The sequence below is a fragment of the Lepidochelys olivacea genome (assembly GCF_965140295.1).
Source record: "Lepidochelys olivacea isolate rLepOli2 genome assembly, chromosome: 22".
Lineage (NCBI taxonomy): Eukaryota > Metazoa > Chordata > Testudines > Cheloniidae > Lepidochelys > Lepidochelys olivacea.
The window spans coordinates 6,075,434-6,097,987 of NC_140432.1; the positions used below are offsets into that span (position 1 = coordinate 6,075,434).

General features: G+C 47.2%; 1 protein-coding gene across 1 annotated transcript in view; it reads right to left on the reverse strand.

Annotated features, from left to right (window-relative positions):
• Positions 1-64: 64 nt before the first annotated feature.
• The window catches only part of SRPRA (SRP receptor subunit alpha), a 28,836-nt gene continuing 6,346 nt past the window's right edge, over positions 65-22,554 (reverse strand). Inside the window, exons 3-14 of the mRNA XM_084611700.1 lie at positions 22,010-22,173; positions 18,175-18,335; positions 16,456-16,621; positions 14,820-14,973; positions 13,954-14,063; positions 13,149-13,267; positions 11,443-11,529; positions 10,364-10,536; positions 8,604-8,817; positions 7,519-7,682; positions 7,257-7,355; positions 65-1,597 (exon numbers count right to left, since the gene is read on the reverse strand). Coding sequence (XP_084467826.1) covers positions 1,469-1,597; positions 7,257-7,355; positions 7,519-7,682; positions 8,604-8,817; positions 10,364-10,536; positions 11,443-11,529; positions 13,149-13,267; positions 13,954-14,063; positions 14,820-14,973; positions 16,456-16,621; positions 18,175-18,335; positions 22,010-22,173 — 1,740 coding nt within the window. The 3' untranslated portion in view covers positions 65-1,468. The remainder of the gene's footprint in view (positions 1,598-7,256; positions 7,356-7,518; positions 7,683-8,603; positions 8,818-10,363; positions 10,537-11,442; positions 11,530-13,148; positions 13,268-13,953; positions 14,064-14,819; positions 14,974-16,455; positions 16,622-18,174; positions 18,336-22,009; positions 22,174-22,554) is intronic.

Below are 22,554 nucleotides of genomic sequence, written 5' to 3' on the forward strand. Positions count from 1 at the left end.
GGTCAGGCACACCCTCCCTCCAGCAAGAGAAACAACTTGTCCAAGATAACTATATACACACCACTCAACTTATTTATGAAATTTATTTTTATATAAATTATGTATTTTTTAGCAGACAGCATTCAATTTATTGCACTATAGCACATCTGCAATACAGAGCTACAAGACATCTTAAAGAGTTTTGTATTATTCAATGTAGCACTTTAGACCAGGATCTAGAGGCACTCAGAAAGGAGGGAGAAGGGGGCAGGAAAGCAGCAAGCATTGTCTTTCACTAAAAAGTTTCCTTTCCCTAGCTAGTTATTAGAGGGACAGCAGGCAAGAGTTCTGGTAGCATCAGTTTAATCCTCAACACTGGTGAGACAAGGAGGCATGAGTCAGTGGAAACCGCTTCTGAGGAAGGAAGGGGGTCTTGCAGTACAGAAACCAGCTCTATTCTATACCCTAAAGCAGTGCAGCTTGCTTGCCAGAATCCAGGCACTGCCCTTGCAGCTTAGATAGAGATGCAGCTCTTGGCAACTAACAGTTCCAGCCTGTAACTCCAAGCCCAGACCAAGGGGAAAGTCTGCTTGCTCTGAGCTGTAGTGGCCCTAGGCAGCCCTGCTTTAGGAGTCCCAGTAACAATGGAAGTAGGGACCTTAAGGCAACTTCAGCATCTTCCCTAGGGGCCCCTGCTTGACCCACAGAGGGGTTAGACTTACTATTTTTGGTTTATCAACTTTGGTGAGTTGCCATGGTCAAAGCTAGCAGCAAGTGTTAATCAGGGTGTAGACACTGTCACTAAGCAGCATCTATTTCTGCTCTGTGGAATGTGCAAAGCTAGCCTTAGAGCTTAGCATAGGATCAGCCCCTGGACTGGGACACTCATACTCTTGGGTCCCACTAAGTCTAGCATAGTCTAAAGATCCAGATCAGCTCATAGGATTAAGAATACCTTTAACAAACAAAATCATCCATAGATGTTTAGTTGGTAGCAGAGCAGCCCTGAAGTGCTGCAGGTTTTAGACATCACTCACAAGATATGAACAATACAAAGCTCTGATTTCAGCCTTTACTAAGAGTGGAGGCTGAGTCACTTAGAATGAAGGAATCCAGGGGGAAGGGCTTTCTCTGGCTGAAGGCCACAGAGCTGATCTAGCCCAGGTGCTCCACCTGAAGGAGACAATTGCTACCCAAAAATAAGCTTCATAGCCAATAAATATGGAAGAAGTGTAGCTAATCAGAGTAAGCAACATGATTGAAGACAGCAACCTCCTTCCAAGGTTAAAGTCACACAGCAGGGGAAGGGAGGGGTGTGCACTGGTGAAAACCATGAGGAAGTACAGAAGCAAGGAGTGGATGCAGCAGCCCCTCGCTCTGTTATCCCTTCATTCTGTTTTGCACTACACTGAAAAGACAAGTCAGTCACACTGTAAAGCACATTCTTCTGAGACATCTGCAAACAGCAATTTGGTGCAATAATTGGATTTTAGGCCTTCATGAGAGCGGTGACCACAGCCTTGGCATTAAGGCTACGCAGATCACAGTAGGTTTGCCCGGTACCAACAAACACGATTGGCTTGCTAGTGATGTAAGTCATGGAGATTGCAGCACCAACCTGTGAAAGAAAGAGCATCAATTAGTTGGTTTGAGGAGATCTACTGAGCAGGACTCTGCCTGAATGTACAACCCACTCCTAACAAAACCATCAGTGTGTGACTGGCTAGAACAGAAGCCTGTACTCTGGGCATGTTCAATTCCCATTAGTGTTACAGCAAGTTGGAAGAGCTCTTCTGATAGACCAGAGAACTTAAGCATTTGACAGCCAGGAATTTGAGTTAAGGTTCTAAACAACCTGAACTCCCTCTCTGCCCCATGGGTTAGGATAAATCAAAGTAACTCTGGAAAGTCCATCTCTTCTGCACGAGACTCCTGTGTCCAACTGGGAGGCCAGTTTGTATAGACTAGCTAGGGAAGTGTCTCAGAGCAGGGCAAGGTCTTAGGGAGTGTTTTACTACATAGTGAAACACTGTCCTTTCTCTCTGAATAGCCAGGTGAACTGGAACAGGGTCTAGCTGAATCTGATTTGTATGCAAGATGGCATGACTATTTGAACTGTAGATGAGATGTGGCAGCTTAGTGTTATGGTTGCCAGTCAACTAACCAAGTTGCCAGGTTTGTAGCTTTAGAGTACAACCATCTAATTGCTGTCAAGAGGGATTACATTGCCTAGAAATTTCTTTAAAGTGTGTTCCCAGTATGTTTACAAGCCTGAGGGAGATGACAGTCAATCAGTACAGGAAGCACTTCCATCGTCTCACACTGAACAGAGAACAAGTTCTAAAGCGGATACCTGGGGCGAAGTAAACAGCCTGCTGGACAGACCTTAAAGCAGCTGCTTGTCTTCCTGGGCCACAACAGTTTTGGCAGGGAACCAGAGTAAAGCTGTAACAAGCAAATGTACAGTGCAGCTGAAATCTACCCGGGGCAGAGGTGGAGAGGACCACACAATTTTTATCATCCCTGCCAGGCAATGGTAACATGCCAAAACAATCAGTGCTCGTGTCTGTGATTCAGCATCATGCAATAACAGCCATGGCTGACTTGCCCACAATCTGGGCAGGGGGAAGCTGCAGTGACAGACTCCAGCATGGAATCCCCCTGGAAAGGGCAGCTCATTGCTCTGATTCCACCATGAAAGGGGGTGCAGTGATGGCTAGGCACCCCTGCAGGAAGTCAGGCTTGTTGCTAGTGTGGCTCTGCATCATCTGTCAGAACTAAATGCTGTGATCAGGCTCCATAAGAACACAGGGTGTTTCTAGAAAACAGACTGATCAAGCCACCTGAAACTTCAGCGGAGCAGGGCAAAACACTGAACTCAAACATTACCAGGAAGGGTTCAAGCACATCCTGGTGTAAGTCAGGGAAGCAGCTTTATTCTTCATTTTCAGCAGCCTTGAGAACTGCTTTGCCAGCCTCAGAATTGGTAGCAGTTGTGCAGGCTTCACCCCCGGACTGCCCAGTATGCACCAGGGCAAGAGTCAAGTTACTGTGCTCAGTGTTGGTGTCCACAGTTCAAGGAGGATGTTGATAAATTGAAGAAGGTTCAGAGTAGAGCCACAAGAAGAGCAATTAAAGGACTAGAACCCCTGCCTTATACTGAATGTCTCAAGCTGCCCAATCTCTCTAGCTTAACAAAGAGATGGTTACAGAGACTGCGATCAAGTACCTACATGGGGAACAAACCATTGATCATGGGGTCTTTAATCTAGCAGGGAAAGGTCTAAAACAATCCAAAGGCCAGAAGGGAAAGCTGACAGATTCAGACTGGAAATAGGGAGTAAATTTTTAACAGTGAGGGGATTAGTCATTGGAAAACTCACCACGGTTTTGTGGTGGATACTCCATAACTGGAAATCTTTTAATCAAGATGAGATGTTTTTCTAAAAGATCTGCTCCAGTTCAAACAGGAATTACTTCAGGGAAGTCCTCTGGCCTCTGTTATGCAGGTCATAGACAGTCACAATGGCCTCTTTGGCTTTAACCTATAAGTTTTCATATTGACCCAGCCATTGGACTAACAGTAGGAAATTAAAAGCTCTAGTGTGAAGTCAGAAGTGCTAGCAAAAGTAATAACCAGGTCATTCCTGATCTTAATTTCTTTTCAACTAATATAGAGATGTGGATGGCTCAGCATAAAATGAACCAGCCCCTGCCTTGCCCACCATCTTTTCAATGGAACTGTAGCAGTGAAAACTGAAGCAAGGCTCTTAGTTCCCAGCTGCAAGCAGCAGCTGGGCCATGTTTGTGAAGTCCAGCCCGGGCACTAATACTCAATGGTCAGAATCAAGAGCAGAAAAGACCAGACATGGTTTGCTAAGGTCAGCAACCTCAAAGTTCAGAGGGCTAAAACATCTCTCCAGCAACTATCCTCTGCACATCCTGGCAGAACAATGCCACTTTGCCTTTGCAAACCCCCTGCTGCAAGGTAAAACTAGCTGGAACTGGTGTAAATCTTTTGAGCCAGTGAAGGTTTTTATACCCAACCAGTCCAGGAAAAAAAAGAGAAACAAACACGCCATGGGCACCCTCTGAGACCAGCACCTTTTCAGGAATATGCTGCCATCCTCCTCCACAGGCTGTACAGTTGAACTGCTGCCATCAATAGGACATTTGAGAATGCAAGAGGTTTTATTGCTATGAATTGTGCTGAGCTAAGGCAGTTTTCCCTTGCACAGATTTAGAGCAGCTTTAATTTGCCATAGAAGTTTTGGAGTTTGTTTTGGTTTTTAGTACTGATCTGTAATAGGATTCCCTGGCAGGCGTTTTGTGTCTTGCTTGTTACAGCACTTCTAAAGCCATCTGTGCTGGGGAGCAATTGGAATAGCTTCAGTTGAGACTTCATAGAATCATAGAATATCAGGGTTGGAAGGGACCCCAGAAGGTCATCTAGTCCAACCCCCTGCTCAAAGCAGGACCAATTCCCAGTTAAATCATCCCAGCCAGGGCTTTGTCAAGCCTGACCTTAAAAACCTCTAAGGAAGGAGATTCTACCACCTCCCTAGGTAACGCATTCCAGTGTTTCACCACCCTCTTAGTGAAAAAGTTTTTCCTAATATCCAATCTAAACCTCCCCCACTGCAACTTGAGACCATTACTCCTCGTTCTGTCATCTGCTACCATTGAGAACAGTCTAGAGCCATCCTCTTTGGAACCCCCTTTCAGGTAGTTGAAAGCAGCTATCAAATCCCCCCTCATTCTTCTCTTCTGCAGGCTAAACAATCCCAGCTCCCTCAGCCTCTCCTCATAACTCATGTGTTCCAGTCCCCTAATCATTTTTGTTGCCCTTCGCTGGACTCTCTCCAATTTATCCACATCCTTCTTGAAGTGTGGGGCCCAAAACTGGACACAGTACTCCAGATGAGGCCTCACCAATGTCGAATAGAGGGGAACGATCACGTCCCTCGATCTGCTCGCTATGCCCCTACTTATACATCCCAAAATGCCATTGGCCTTCTTGGCAACAAGGGCACACTGCTGACTCATATCCAGCTTCTCGTCCACTGTCACCCCTAGGTCCTTTTCTGCAGAACTGCTGCCTAGCCATTCGGTCCCTAGTCTGTAGCTGTGCATTGGGTTCTTCCGTCCTAAGTGCAGGACCCTGCACTTATCCTTATTGAACCTCATCAGATTCCTTTTGGCCCAATCCTCCAATTTGTCTAGGTCCTTCTGTATCCTATCCCTCCCCTCCAGCGTATCTACCACTCCTCCCAGTTTAGTATCATCCGCAAATTTGCTGAGAGTGCAATCCACACCATCCTCCAGATCATTTATGAAGATATTGAATAAAACCGGCCCCAGGACCGACCCCTGGGGCACTCCACTTGATACCGGCTGCCAACTAGACATGGAGCCATTGATCACTACCCGTTGAGCCCGACAATTTAGCCAGCTTTCTACCCACCTTATAGTGCATTCATCCAGCCCATACTTCCTTAACTTGCTGACAAGAATACTATGGGAGACCGTGTCAAAAGCTTTGCTAAAGTCAAGAAACAATACATCCACTGCTTTCCCTTCATCCACAGAACCAGTAATCTCATCATAAAAGGCGATTAGATTAGTCAGGCATGACCTTCCCTTGGTGAATCCATGCTGGCTGTTCCTGATCACTTTCCTCTCATGCAAGTGCTTCAGGATTGATTCTTTGAGGACCTGCTCCATGATTTTTCCAGGGACTGAGGTGAGGCTGACTGGCCTGTAGTTCCCAGGATCTTCCTTCTTCCCTTTTTTAAAGATTGGCACTACATTAGCCTTTTTCCAGTCATCCGGGACTTCCCCGGTTCGCCACGAGTTTTCAAAGATAATGGCCAGTGGCTCTGCAATCACAGCCGCCAATTCCTTCAGCACTCTCGGATGCAACTCGTCCGGCCCCATGGACTTGTGCACATCCAGCTTTTCTAAATAGTCCCTAACCGCCTCTATCTCCACAGAGGGCTGGCCATCTCTTCCGCATTTTGTGATGCCCAGCGCAGCAGTCTGGGAGCTGACCTTGTTAGTGAAAACAGAGGCAAAAAAAGCATTGAGTACATTAGCTTTTTCCACATCCTCTGTCACTAGGTTGCCTCCCTCATTCAGTAAGGGGCCCACACATTCCTTGGCTTTCTTCTTGTTGCCAACATACCTGAAGAAACCCTTCTTGTTACTCTTGACATCTCTGGCTAGCTGCAGCTCCAGGTGCGATTTGGCCCTCCTGATAACATTCCTACATGCCCGAGCAATATTTTTATACTCTTCCCTGGTCATATGTCTAACCTTCCACTTCTTGTAAGCTTCTTTTTTATGTTTAAGATCCGCTAGGATTTCACCATTAAGCCAAGTTGGTCGCCTGCCATATTTACTATTCTTTCGACTCATCGGGATGGTTTGTCCCTGTAACCTCAACAGGGATTCCTTGAAATACAGCCAGCTCTCCTGGACTCCTTTCCCCTTCAAGTTAGTCCCCCAGGGGATCCTGGCCATCCGTTCCCTGAGGGAGTCGAAGTCTGCTTTCCTGAAGTCCAGGGTCCGTATCCTGCTGCTTACCTTTGTTCCCTGCGTCAGGATCCTGAACTCAACCAACTCATGGTCACTGCCTCCCAGATTCCCATCCACTTTTGCTTCCCCCACTAATTCTACCCGGTTTGTGAGCAGCAGGTCAAGAAAAGCACCCCCCCTAGTTGGCTCCTCTAGCACTTGCGCCAGGAAATTGTCCCCTACGCTTTCCAAAAACTTCCTGGATTGTCTATGCACCGCTGTATTGCTCTCCCAGCAGATATCAGGAAAATTAAAGTCACCCATGAGAATCAGGGCATGCGATCTAGTAGCTTCCATGAGCTGCCGGAAGAAAGCCTCATCCAAATGAGGATATATTCAGATATATATTCCAAATATTCAGATCTACAATAAAGATTCCACTTGCCCCGGTGCAATATAGTGATATTATCCAGCAGTCACCACCCACCCCAAAGTGGAACATGAAGTTGTTAAACTACTTGAAAGTATATCTAAAGAAAAGGCCATGTGAGAGGACTCTCAGGGGTGCAGGTATCTGACTGATGCATCAAAAGAATATGCCCTGTTGAGGTCGGACACGGTTACTCAATATCTCCCCCGCTGTTTGGTCTCAGCAAGGAGAGGATCCACACGGGGTCATTTAAAAAGACATTAAACAGAAGCCTTCAAGGGGGAGAGAAAAAATGAGCAATCTCCGGGTATGAAGTGAATGGCCATCGTACCTTGTCATCGATGGTATCAAATTTGGTGAGCACAATTCCATCAATGAGACGTGGTGTCTGGGCCATGGAGTGATCAGCAAGGGCCTTGTTAAACTTGACCTAGGGGAAAAATACAGCCAGGAAATAAGTCCATGTAGGTTCTTCTAAGCAGGTGTCCATCATTGGTATGTGAGCACCTCCCAAAGTGTACACAGAGGCTCAGGCCAACAGGGGCTTTCTCCCTCTGGTAGAATTTTGTTTGAGGTTAAAGAATCAAACTAACCAGCTGATCCACAGCTTCATTTCCCACCAGGGCTTCCCCGACAAACAGGACCAGGTCAGGGGTGTTGACTGCAATGAGTTTAGCCAGAGCTGTCATCAAGGGGGCGTTGTCTTGCATGCGGCCAGCAGTGTCCACCAACACCACATCAAACCCCTGGTTACGAGCTGGGAAAAGAGAAGTGAAGGGGGTTAGATGAAGCAAGTTGAGAGAGTTCTATTCCCATATGCATTGCTCCTCCAGCTACTGCCCTTCTGCAGAGAATCAAGGATTTACTCAAGTCTCTTTCCCCCCTCACAATATTTTCTCAATACAAGACACCCACAATCCATAATAAATCCCCTCCCTGGGACAGAAACAGTCAACATAAAAATCAGGGGCCTAGAACCTTGGGCCCAAGCAAGGCCCCAGATGAAGAGCCTTGCACTCTAGGGAAGGTCAGATTGATGCTACAGCTTGGGCCCTACCATCTAGCAGGTAGGTTCAAACCTTTCCCAGGAGGCAGATTCTACTCAACCTTCACTAGGTAAACGGATCCCCAGCTGGGGAAACAGAGGCACACACTGACCCTTATGAAACTGGCTTACTCCACCCCATCCCAACCCTCCTATGCTGCTCAGGTTCAAAAGCAGTGGCCTGGCAGCTAATGCACAAGGTCACTGATTTCCTGGACAAAGGAGGAACCCCTCCCCACTGCTGGAAGCCTTCCCTGATCTCCAGTCTGTGCTCCACCCAGCTCTGCACCAGGGGCTGTTCCTGACCCGTCCATTTGGCCAGGGACCTGAAGGGGAGGTGGGGTCTATTACAAGTGTGGGGGCAAGGAAGCAGTAAGGAAGGGCAAACCTGCAGGGTCAACGGCAAAGCCAGGAATACAGCCCAGCAGTCCAGTTCCCCAGCCCAGCTCAAACCCTTAGGCCATACTTCATCCCAGGAGTGTTAACTGGTATTCCCCTCTCACACCCCGTGACCACTCGCCCTCCCCTCGAACAGCCAGCTCCTGTCTTGGAAAGCAGACTGCCGACTGCCATTCTGGACGCCCGGGAAAAGTCGGCTAAGGCAGGGCTAGGAAAAAAGGGCGATAGGCTCACCATACAAAATGGCCTCCATGGCAATGCCAGCAGCATCCTTCCCATACCCCTTCTCGTAGAGCTGCACCATGGTGCGGCCGCCGTGGCTCTCCGGGGGGTGCAGAGCATTCAGGCGGCGGGTGTGCGTGCGCAGCTGCTCCACGGCTCCAGCTCGGAAGGTATCGCAAGCAGCAATGAGGACGCTGAACCCGTTTTCAATCAGCCAGAAAGAGATCTGGGAGGGGGAAAGGAGGTGGGGGGAAGATATCTTGTCACCATCCCCAGCCTGAGTCCAGCTCTGCTCAGCCCCTCCAAGCCCAATACCCTGCCCCCAGGCAGTTGTTGTGTCATTCCCCCACCCCAAAGTTCAACAAAGGAGATTCTCCAAGTGCCCCAGCCCAAGACAGTCACTTACAAATCAAGTAGGGAAGGCACGTAAAGCCAAGGGCCCGAAACTCCAGAGGAGAGTGGTGTGTATGTTGGCAATACCCCTTCTCCCCCCCCCCACTCTCCCAGAAAAGAAGAGGGAACCTGCTCCATGCTCTTCTGTAATGCCAACGATCATACAGGTGCTTCCATCTCAGGCCCCAGCCGAATCCCTTGGCTGAGTTATAGCCCCCAGTCCCTCCATCCCCACAGAAATGTCCCTGTGAACACACCACACCAAGGCAGTGATCAAACCAGCACTGGCTCCTATTCGAACCCCAGTAGACCCTGCACATGCTTGCAGGCATCACTAAGCCCTGCTTGTAGTAACCAATACCCTGCATGTCTACACAGCCTGCTAAGGATGCCAGAGCACTTCAGTGTGTGTCCGTTGCCTGCTCAGGGCTGTAAACACAGGCCAGTCTTGGCCCCTAGTGACAGCTCTTAGGGATGACAACATCTCTGCTGCAGTTCAGGGCTGCCTTCCTGCTGATCCCAGAGCATAGCTTGATTTGGGCATTTAACAGCACTATTCATATTACCATGTCAAGCCTTCCAGTCAGTTGCACACATTGTAGGAAGAGCTGTGATCATCTAAGCCAGACTGAGCCTGAGGGAGGTAAGGAAGGACACAGGGAAGATTCCTAAGCTGTGGCTTCTCCAGATCCTGAGTTTAATTAGCCAAGCTATGGGTTTAAAGATAAACATGAAGGGCTTTGAAATGGACTAGGCCAGTAGATGTCCCTTTAACTAGCACAGTGGTTTGTTAGTGGGATCTCTTCTCCCCTGCTGATGTTGACATGGGGCTTTTCAGGAGGGAAGGAGGTGTGCACATGAATGGGGTCAGAGCACACACCAGCTCTCCATCCCCACTAGGTAGTGCAGGCTAGTGGCAATATACTAGTGCATGATTTAGGAAGTTGAGCTGCCCATCAGCACAACAAAATGCAAAGAGCTGTCGGACCACAAAGGAAGTGAACTGAACGGAGCAATGGTTTTTGCTAACATTTCGGTTCTAGGGATCTGGGTGCTATATGCGATAGCTGCAGACAGACATTCGTACACCATGGAGATGTTGCCACAACATTTAGCCCAAGGGGATTTGAGGAGATGTCCCCAGAATATACATAGGAAAGGAGTTTCCACGGCATGCATCCGATGAAGTGAGCTGTAGCTCACGAAAGCTCATGCTCAAATAAATTGGTTCGTCTCTAAGGTGCCACAAGTCCTCCTTTTCTTTTTGCGAATGCAGACTAACACGGCTGTTACTCTGAAACCTGCCAATAGGAAAGGAGGGTGGATCCTCCTGAAGGGACCAGGCTGATCCTTGAGAACACATGTAGTTTGCGCCCTACCTTGGCCAGGTTGGTCGACTTTCCAACCCCATTGACACCACAGAAAGTGACAACATATGGCCGGCGGTGGCGCTGAGCCTCCATGACGTCACGCAGCATGTCCACGCGGCGCTGGGGCTGCAGGATCTGCACCAAGGACTCCTGCAGGGCCTGCTTCACTGTTGAGGTCACCGCTGGGAACGGAATTAGAAGAGGAACCTTTGTCAGCATTTGATCCCAGATGAGGCAGCTGGAGCACTGCCCACCCCTTCCCCACAGCATATTAGGAGCATAACCGCCAAATGTGACCTAGATTGGCTCACAACTGCCACACCAAGGAACTTGGGTTCCCTTTGGAGCTGACTGGCTGTTCCCTTGTTAATCTGCCAATTGTGCCATTGGGTTCACTTGCTGACCTCCCCTGATAGTGTCTCTCCAGAACAACTCCACAGGAGTCTTCCTCTCTAGCCTGGAGCAGGGATGGATGAATTAATTCACTCCTGCCCCAGACTGCTACGAAAGGGTGTGAAATTGAGCAACCACCATGCTATAGATTCTCAGACCTCTGCTGATCCTTTGGCCCTCTGCCTGTTTCATCTACTGCAGAAGAGCTTCCCACTAGCAAATCCCAGCTCTTGGGTGTAAGGGGTTAAACTGCTGCAGAGGTTGGCATCACAGATTTAATCTTCTCCCCCACACGTCCTTTAAAGGCCAAACTACAGGAATCCAGAACTGCAGTGGATTAGACATTCCTAAACTATGGAGAGGTGCTTACCCAGCAGGAGAAACACCGGCGGAGGTTATCCCCTTCTGCACATGTACTGAGAGTTACACGCCACTTGGCAACTAGAGACTAGGCTACGCAAGCACAAACAGGCCTCAAGGGCAGGCTGGAACAAGCCATGGGTCCCATGTCCCTCGGAATATTAGAAGGGCCAAAACACAGCAGAGAAGCAGCAGTGATCTGCTGGGACTAGCATGTTTTGTTTCAAGCATCAGGACAGCGGGTGGGGAAAGAATGAGACCGCATTACAGAGACTTGGGCTAACAGGTTAGAGAACTCAGAGCACCTCCTTGAATGGAAGGACGGAAACACTTACTGGTGAAGGTGCCCATCACTTTCCCTTCCAGTTTCTTAGCCACCGATTCACACAGTTGGACAGCTATGTCAGCCGCAACGTTCTTTGCTTTGGAAAAGAAAAGCCAAGGGAGTGGATGTTAATGTTGCAAGACTCTTGGGCTACAGGACTCAGGGTTCTCCCAGTCCCCCCCGAGAAGGTCTCTATCCCAGCCAGCTCCAAGGGAGGAGGAGGGTAATCTGCCCCTGCGGGAGAGCAGAGCGTGGCATTGCTAATGATACCCTGCTCTAGAGCAGACAGCAATATGGACACTGAGTACAGATAGCCTCCAAGGCCTTGAGAAGGACATGAAATGTGCCCTCTTATCCCCAGTCACAACCCAGATGCTTCTTCAAATGATCTTTCGACCCTGAAGCAACCCTCCACCCCAGGGGAAGGGAGATCAAGGCAAGGATTTCACTGTCAGACCCCCAGGGCAATACAGATCCTGTTTTGGGGCCAACAGTTTCTCTCCACATCAGTCAACACCAAAGATTCCAACCATTTTATCTTCCTCCCCTGCCCATCAGAGTCCTCTGGATGAGACAAGGACTTCCAAACCCATCCACATCACTGCTTGGGACACTAGTTCCCTTCTGAGTCTGTTCCAAAAGTGCTTTATATTCAGTTCAGCCTGATTCGATTTGAAGTGGGCGAATTATTGCCCTCTTAAAAATGTAGGATGGTCACTAGAACCTGACCATACCCCACCTTGTCACCAATACAACCAAAGAGGCATTTTACAAAATGTGAGCAAACCAAATAGAATATATGAAGAGTAGGATCTCTGTTAAATACAATGTGCAGAGACACAAAAACCTACAGGCCTACCATCCTAAGCACCACACTATCAACTAGTCCGACAACGGGGTATCGTGTCAGACATAACTCAACTGGGATTATCCAGCGTGTCATGCTGCCGGAAAGATAAGTGACAGATAGTCGTGGATTTCATCTATGACCTTGATATCACAGAAAAGTTGGCCACTCAATGTGCTTGATCCACTTGCAAAAGTCCCTCTGAGCAATTTTCCACCAACATTGTAGTCAGAGCTATGTTGCAGGTTTGTTTCAATATCATTCAAAAACCCAAGGATCTGCCTCACTGTAGGACACTGGTTAAGTGAGTCCCCAGTTCAGCAAGTTTAAAATCAGGCCCATGCATCCAGGAAAAGGCTAATCAAAGGGGAATGTTGCTAGTGGGTGCTGTATGTGGGACAGGTCCCAAACATCCTTTGTTCTGTTAGCCTCCCTCCACTAGCCCTGCTCTGTACATTTATTCAAGGCAGCACAACACCTGCTGTGGAAATAGCATACGCAACACTCCTGCAGCAGAGTTGAGAGCGTGGAAAGACATAACTGAACTCCAAACTCCGTGAAGGAGAGACTACAATACTGGAAGAAGAGTTCAAGAGACAGGCTGGAAATCGCAACAGTTCCATGATCACTGGCTAACGGGATAAAATTCAGGGTAACCTACAGCATCATTGGCTGAGCTATAACCCCACTTCCTGGAAGAGTCCCTTTAAATCCTTAATGCAACTGTTGATACAAAAAAAGGAAAATAGAATTTTAGCAACAGGACTGGAGAAATGGCTCCTTCCACATGCAGACCAGTTGATCTACAGAGCCTGACTCCAAAAGCAAGGCCACAGGGTACTAGTTTGTAAGAGACATTCCAGACTTACCAATCAGATGATCCTTCATCTTCTCCAGCACAGAGTCCATGTCCTCTCTGGTTAAGCTTTTGGAACCAACCAGGCCTTTCAGCATCCCAAACATGCCTCCCAAACCACCCTTCTTAGCCCTGTGAACAAGCAGAGTGGTTACATGTTACAGCTCTCAAGCGTAAAGGGATGGTGATGCTCTTGAAGAGAATAGCAGCTAAAGGGAGGGAAAACTGGACAGCCATGAATTCTCAAGCTAATATGCAGCTGGTCACTTTCGCCTTCTGGTCCTGAACTGCTCCCTAGTTACTGGAATTTTAATAGGAGAACCAGATTACCAGGTTCAAACTGGGAGCTGGTCTGTATTAGCTGATCTGCAAGCAGCACTGGCAGAGCTAGGTTTGCAAACCCCATCTGGTACAAAACAAGTTCCAAAGCTGTCTGGGAACTAGCATGGGTTTGCTCAGTTACCATGCCCAGAGAGGTACCAACGGTATATCAGGAGTCATCGGGGGAACACAGATCCGGCTTGGAAGTGCTAATTACAGGACCATTTAGTCGATTGACTCAGCCTGCAGAAATGGAAGGGCCATTCACGAGCAGATTGCTTATTCACCATGTGCACCAGCATTTGGGACAAAGCAGACCAAACCCATGTAGTGTGTTAGACAACACTTCCTTCCTGAAGCCAAGGCATCAGCTAGCAGTGCCCAAGATCCATGTAAGCTACGCTATACAAGCTTAGCAGACTGGACATGTTGGAGGAAAAGCTGTGGGAGATAAAGCAAGGAGATAGCTGGGATAGGGAGCCGGCAGGAGGACTCACCTGGGCTGTGAAGGGTTCTGAATAACCTTCTCCTCTTCAGGTTCCTCTTCATCACTCTCATATTCAAGATCATAAAGGCGGCCAGGCTCCCGATCTCGATCTCCTAGGGCCTGAAAAGGATGGCAGAAAGAGGAGAAGCCATACAGAGAATCAGTAACTGGCATTTAAGCCTTAACTGATTTATTTCACTGGCTCATTCCTGCAGAGAACTCTTGTGAGGGGCCAGTCAGAATAATGTGACCATCTGTAGCACCTGCAGGGACCTCAGGGAGTTTTATTAGTATTGTCTAATCACAATTCCCTTGTGAGCTAAGTGGTGATTTCCTTTTACACAGAAGGCTGAAATAACTTCCCCCGAGATCACACAGCAAAGCAATGTCAGACGGGAATAGAATCCTGGGGTCCCGATTCCCAGCCCTATGCTCCATCTACAAGACAACCTTCCATATTGCATGGGTATCCCCATAAACGTAGGTTCCATCACCTTCCTCCACACAGCTTCTCTAGCAGTTGGGGAGCTGATTTCAGTTCCTCCAAGAGAGGATTCCTCCGGCTCTGAGGTCCAAAACTGTAAGAGCACCACAAGGAGCCAGATGGGTCCAGCTTTCCACAACCTGGTGGAGACTGAGCAATAACTTGGGCAGTGCCTTCCCACTAGTTTGCCAAACTAAGACCTCATCTGAAGCAGCCACACCCCACAGTTTCCGTTCAGTTCTACGTGCTCTAATCCAGCCAAGGAGCTTGGGCCACTCTCAGGATCTCATCTGAGAGTACCATTCAGGGGAAGGTAAGTTGCAGTGGCAATGCCCTAGGGCCTAGCACAGAGGCTAATCATCCTGTAGGAAGGGGAATGTTTAGGACCTTACCACGTCAGGATCATACTCCTCTGTGGGACAAGTGTCTGTGTTTCCGTTGGTAGTGGAGTTACTATAATCGAGTACTTTGGCATTAGAGTTCCCCAGCTCCCACACACGGGGCTTCTTCCCCTTCTCCTTCTGAGTCTCAGGCTTTGGGGACTTGCTGGGAAGGCAAAGGAGAAGCTATTAAAGCAAACTCTGTGATGACAGCAGTGACGGTCCCACCATGAGTGGACTACAAGAAGAGATTTTAAACAGGACGTATCTCCCATATGATTGGGATGAGTTTATAGGGTATACCATGTGGGATTGGATCACTGGGTTCACCAGGTATTCCATAGTGGCCAATATGTTGATGCTTCAGCAAATGAGAGAAATTCCATAACATTCCTCCCCGCTTTGAGAATTCTTTTCTGACCCCCATCAGTTTGTGGGGTAAATTGCCAGCATACCTTTAATCTGGAGGTAGTCAAGAAAGCATGGGCAAAATTCAGGGAAGACTTATGTTAACCACCCAAAGATTAGAAAGATAGCAAGTTATGGTTAAACTGAAAAAGATGAAGTATGGAAGCATACTCCAAAGGTCACCCAACCAGCCTCAACTCTGACCCCGTACCTTTTTCAAACTTAGTGCAACGAATTGCTTTGATCTGTAGGTGTCCCCAGTACAATTCAACATGCGACCCTTTGCTCTTACCATGAGAGTCCCATCACTAAGGAGGTTTCTAACTGTTGGTCCAATATTACCCTTCTCTTTGGAGTCACATGTACCACTGGGGAACAGGGTTGTACAGCTGTCCCAGATATACTTTGTGGATTCACAAACTGACCAAATTCTCTCTCCCCGCCCTCCAGTGAATAACACGGGCATCCTAAGGAAGCCAAAAGCCACAGGAGGTGTTTGAATGATGGCAGTTAGCAACCACTGACAGACTGAGTGTCTGGCATTCCAACAGCTGCTGCAGTCTGATAACGTGAGCTTTTTTGAAAATCACCTGGAGTGAAATCCTGGCCCCACTGAAGTCAATGGCAAACCTCCCATTGACTTCAATATGGTCAGGATTTCACCCTTTGTCTAAGTTCCTGGTCATGCACAGGGCAGACACATGTGAACAGCACTAGATCACTCAGAGGGCCCAAAAAGTGCCATCTCCACACTTTCAAGCAAGCTCAAGGAGATACTTTTTCAAAAGCCAGTGTCTTGTTTAAGCCTACCGCATTAGAGCCCTAAGGTAACCTACTGCTGCCTCGCCTTCACCCAGGAAATATGGCAATGACATTTCAAAGAGCACACGCACTTAGAAGCCACACCATGTGCCAAGCCTCAGGATTAGAAAGGGCACAAGGTCATCACTGTCATTGGAACAATGGGATATTCCTACATTGTAATGCTAGGGAGGAGTGCTTTAAAAGCAGATCTGTTTGTTCCACCTTAAGGAAGAAAGCCTGAAGCTCTCTTGCCCATTATCCACCCAACACATTAAGAACAACTGGAAAAAGTTGGTGGTTGAAAAGCAGTATGATAAATAGCTCCTTGTCCACTGTTAATGGGTGAAACCCTCCCCCAACACAGATCTGCCACCCTACCACCACCACCTCTCTCAGATTGGAAAGAGGGACATAGGTCTGTTATCCTCTCACTCACTTGGACTTCTCTCCTCCTTTCAGGCGCTTTTTGAAGAATTCCTCACGGTTCTTTTGCAGGATCTCATCCTTGGTCAGTTCCTCCCTGTCCCCAGGTGCCGCAGGAGGGTTCTGCTTTGCATCTGGGGCTGCTTTACTGGGGACAGTAGCCGCTTCGGTTCCTGAAGCTGGACAAGGCAGAGCTCTCACCACAATGTACACACACACGTACGTACGTACTTGACTGAAGGGAAACAGCATTTACTCCGTGCTAAAAGGTGATCAAGCACTCAGGAGTCAGGGAATCCCAGACAAGTTCTCCTAGTATCATTAGCTCAGGAATACTAACCATTTATCCAGGTTTCTACAGCCTGCTCATCAGGACATAAACCCCTTTGTGTAAGGCATCTGTGTTTGTCTCTAGCCCCTAGCTGAAGGGTTTGGAACGAGACGGAAGTGATTTTTATATTTCAGTCTGAAGGCAGTGAGGTTTGCGATAACCTTTTCCAGAAGTTGCACTGTTATGAGCCGGCTCCCAAGGAAGCCATCTCCTGTGATTGCGATTTACGGTATACAGTAAGTTTTCCATTTAAACAGGGGGAAAGAATGGCAAGCATGTCACTGGCTGAGTCACTGCCTGAGTGACCTGAATTTTGGGATTTCCCTGACCTCAGCACTTAATCCCATAACCCTAATGCTAGTTTTCCCCTCTGCTAATTTCCCAGGTTTCTCTCAAAAGAGCTTGTACCAGGTGGAGGCTTAAAGCATCTACAGCCCATGCTACAGCTTTCAAAATGCTTTAACTTTCTTATTTCAGGACCACCTTTTCCCCCGCCCACAACCAAAGCAAATGCACTAGTCCTCAATGGGCTCAAGTCCAGGCCATGGTTCAAACTCCAGCCTTTTTGCTGTAACCCTGTCTGTGTTAGAATGTAAAGTGACTGAATGAGCTGCAGCCGGATTCAAAGCTTAGCAATCAGTTCTTGCAGAAACATCCCGTGATAACAGCAGTCAATCAGGCCAGACTTTTTGAACTCGGGCACTGAAGTCAGATCCTAAATCCATATTTAAGAATCTAATCAACGGAACCAGTTTTTCCACAAGTGCTGAGCACTGGAGTCAGTCAGGCTGATTGGATTTAGGTCCCTACCTTTAGGCAACCAAGTTTGAAAATTTTGACCTAAGCTTGTATGAAACAAGGCAGAGCAAATGAGCAGCAAATCTGCATGCCATGCACCTTGACCTGCCAGCAGGTGGTCTGTTTCACTGAATCATAGAATATCAGGGTTGGAAGGGACCTCAGGACGTCATCTAGTCCAACCCCCTGCTCAAAGCAGGACCAATCCCCCATTTTTGCCTCAGATCCCTAAGTAGCCCCCTCAAGGATTGAACTCACAACCCTGGGTTTAGCAGGCCAATGCTCAAACCACTGTGTTATCCCTCCCCGCTGAAGAGCTTTTGTCAGGGTCACACTTTCTCACTAATGAGAGCAATCCAGGACTGAAGCAATCAATTACTACATGCAGGGCAAGGGATGCTGGCAGCCACAGAAGGGCAAAAGCAACTAGAATAGTGGATCTGACTCAACCTGTCCCAGTAACAGATGCTACAGGGCAGATGTGCCTGCAGACAAGCATGCACTGGTTTACTGTCACCGAGGGCTAGGACACAGTCTGGTTTTGGAGCCCTCTGGGCTATTTGCTCATCCCACTGCACAGATCTGTCAGTTGCATCCACTTACCCTCCTTTTTGGAACCTTTGTTTTTCTTGTTCTTGACTTTCTCCTTTGGTTTCTCCCCTCGGGTTTCTATCATAGACTTGACAGTCTTCTGAGACTTCACGGACTGTTCAAACGTCTTCATGGCAGTAGGAGCTCGGATTTTACTGCTCTCCTCTGCTTCTCTGAAGAAAGAGAAAGAGTGTTATTCACTCTCCAAAATACAGTCCAGGTCCAGAACTTAACATCACACCCTCAATCACTGGGGCAAGAGTCTAGCTGCAACACCCACCATACTGCAAACCTCAACTCCCTGGCGTTAGACTCCAGCTCTTCAAATCTCTGCTGAAGACATCTTTTCTCCCTTTGCTGTGTCTCAGTTCCTCTGCTCATTTATTTTTTGACTAACTGTATAAAGCTCTGTTTTTTGTTATGCAGTTTTTGTGTGACTGTACAAAAAGACAAGGGATGAAAGATACTATTGAACATCTTCTCTTCCTGAAAAAACAGTCTTATCTGTGCTTGTCTTTAATTCTGTTGGAGAGACAGAAGCTTTCGAGCTTACGCAGAGCTTTTCTTCAGATCTGGGAAATGTATTCAGGGCTTGTTTATACTACTAAATTAGGTTGACTTAATTTAGGTTGACCTACAGCCACCGTAGTAATTCAATCGGCTGTGGGCGTCCACACTACTGTCATTCTGCTGGTGTTGCACATTCTCACCAAGAGCGCTTGCACTAACTGAAGTGGGGCATTGTGGGCACTGACAGTCGCATGGGGCTCACAGCTGTCCTCAACTTGCTGACTATGATAAACGAGGCCAACTGACAACTCTCCAACATCATGTACTATAAAAGAACTCAAAGACGACCCCACATCACAATTTAAGGAATTTAAGGGTATCATCAAATCCTTCCCCAAACTCCTCCAAGAGAAATTCCACACACTCATCCCCCAAGAACCTCCACCATGCTTCCCAAGATACACAAACAGGGGAACTCAGGCAGACCCATCATGTGTGGCCATGGCTCTCATGGAATATCAGGACTCATAGAAACCATCCTCAAACCACTTACAACACAAAGGGCCTGCTTTTTCCAGGACACAAGCAACTTCCTCCACGAACTCTACAACATTAACCACCTTCCTCAGAACACCATTCTCACCATCATGGATGTCAATGCCATTGACACCGACATCCCTCACAATAACGGTATAGCTGCCTGCTTCAGATATCTACAGGACAGCAGACAGCCCTCAGATATTCACCCCAAACTCACGCATTTCATCCTCACCCATAACAATTTTACATTCAACAACAAACACTTTGTCCAAACCGCAGGAACAGCCATGGGTAGCAGGATGGCTCTCCAATATGCCAACTTCTTCATGGGCCACCTTGAAGAAGAATTTCTGGAGAAATGCACCACGATATCCTGGGACTGACATGACTACAACACTGCATACAACAACTTATTTCCTATTAACAGAGAAAATCTGGAACCTGAGACTCTCATGGACTAAATCTGCATCTCTAAAAAACTGATGTTTGTTCATTCAGTACCTAGCACAATGGGGTCCTGGTCCATGATTAGAGCTTCTAGACACTACCATAGTACAAATAAAATAATAAATACACGCATCCATCTTTAAAGTTTAAGCTTGTATGGAGCAATCCTTCAAAGTGAAAATGCTGAAACAGACCCGGGTCCTAAATTAACAGGTAAAATTGTGCAATTTAATCTTTCAGAGCAGTTTTTGGTGAGACAAGTGTCTCAAAATGGTACCTTTGTGCTCAAGAAGGTCAATTTAGTGACACAAGCTATTGCCATTAACCTTGCAGGTGAGTCATTAACCTTGCAGGTGAGTGTACAACTACAGAAAAGCATGAGATGGATTCTCCATCATCGTTAGAACTATAGGACTAAATCAGACCCCTTAAAGACTACTACACTATATTGCTACAGAGCTTTCAGCCTCATAGACTAGCATATTACAAACAAACCAGTACACAAGAATTGCTTCAGTGAAACATGGCCCACTCTGGGATGGAGCCACCATTTAACAGCACACTACTACTTGCCAGAACAGGAAGTGAAGAATCCTGTATACAATTAAATCAAGAATATAATTACACCCACACTGGAGATTTATCGGGAATTTAAATCAACACTCCCATTAATCAGAGAAGAGCCATAGGATCTTTAGTGACAAGAGGGCAGAACCTCACTGTTGCATCTGCTCTCAAAAATACCACTAGCATCATGCTATGGCATTGTTTATGGTGATGAGAGGGAGTGTCCCCTTTTGAATCACCCAACAACTGGAGGTTTCCGAGTACTGACCAGGCCCACTCAACATGAGGTTACAGCCCAAGTTCATGCTTGGTTTTATTATTAACTATTTAGCAAAACTGGCCTTTAGGAGGGGTTTGTTAGGATGCTCTTCATCAGCTGGTGGAAGCACATGAAGATTGGAACAAGCCATTCCTATCCCAGAGTTGAAACCCCCCACAAATCAATAGGTCCACTGGATACGGGCCAGGGATTAGGCTGCGGAAGTCCCATTGCTTGGGACTTTAAGGAGTGAGCAAAACACTAGAAAATATGCTGTAGGTTCCAAGTCCAAATTGGGATGTAGGGGATGGGCAGGATCATTTTTTGGGCCTTTCCTATCTGACATTTAGGATTAAAGAGTTACTATTTTTGCCTTTTAAATCGTGACCAAATCTTGGCACTTGTGTCAGGAACAATCATTCCAGAACCTGAAACCACTGATTTCAGCTGTTTCCTTTGGCAGAGGCTGTGATGCTTGTCTCACCTGGGAGGGAAACAGACTTTCTACTAACTGTGGGCTTCATATTAACTAGGACATTATCCACCCCACAATCAGGGATCTCAATCGCTGATGAAAAACACTCCAAACGCTTCTACAGTCAAGTAGCTTGGAAATTGGTCAGAGCTGGCAATTGTGAAGCAAGTGACTCATATCAGGGATGCTGGGGGAAGGGGAGGTTGGCTGTATCGGGCGTGAAGATGGACTCAAAAGGAACGCCTTTTATACCACCTCACTCTGTTCCCACTCACATTGTAAGCCTGCCTCAGAACAGAAGATCTGTTCTGTTGTTCTGTTCTGAACAACAGAATTATTCTGTTCTGATGGGCTGACCCTTGATGTGAAGTTGATATTTTATGGCCAGTTGGCTGGGTGCAAGATGGCCAAGTGCGACCAGCTGGGGGCAGGCTACAACTAGCTCAGTTATTTCCAAATTGACAATGCAGCACGACCCCGACCCAACCATTCTGACTGAGATGACCTCAGTGTTCCGCTGGTCCAGATAGAAAGGGGCACTGAAAGCAGTCACGCTGGCTGGTCCAATCAAGGATGTTGGGTGTTGAGTATCTAGCCCGAGGTCACTTCTCCTAGGAAAGCTCCTGTATGAGAAGTCCTTTGGTGTGGCAGCCATGTCTGCATAACAGCCTGTGAACAGGTGAGCTCCCATCTCTTGCTCCAGTCAGATACGGTTTACAAAGGACTTCAGTTGACAAAGACTTTTTGTTTAGTCAAACTCTTTTGGACACTATGGGATCCATAAGTTATGCTTAGTGAGGGTCACAGCAAGTCAGTGGCAGTGAAAGGCTACTCCGTCCCCTGCGCTAACCATTATACAACACGCCCTCCAACATTCCTAATGGAAGAGACACAGCCAAAATGAGAGCCCAAACAGCATACACTGCATGAGTGCACAGACATAATATGGCTACACAGACAACTTGCCAATCCCTAATATAGGGCATTCAAAACATAGCACAAAGGAGATACTCAAGGAAACTGAGCCACAGCAGAAATGGTCTTGTTACCGGAGGAGGTGTAAAAAATCCTCTTTAAAATCAAAGGTGCCATTGAGGATCCCCAGAGTGCCTTTCTGCTGGAATTCATTGCGGTATTTATCCCGGAACTCCTTATGGACGTCATCTATCAACTTATCCACATAGGTTAGAGTCAGGATCTTTTGAAATCCAACCTGGAAGGAAGTGAACAGAAAGTTACAAGCATTGATAGAAAGCAGACAGTATGTGTATCCTTAGCTGAAAGGAAGATACACTGCAACACATTCTTATTGCTACATCTAACTGGCAAGAACAACCACTAAATAGCTTAAATGTGAGAAAGGAGAAAGAAGCAGCTGCCATCTTGACAATTAGTTTATTTATGACTCTAGGGCTACAGAGTCCACTTCAAAGCATTGGAGATCAGAGACTTTCAAAGATGCTGTAAGGAAAATTCTATGTATAAGCATTTTAGGTTAAAAGGGAAACAATCAACTTAAAAAAGCACAGGTCGGAAAATACTGTATCTACTATTGTTACAAACACCTAAGATGATACTAACAACTATCAGAAAA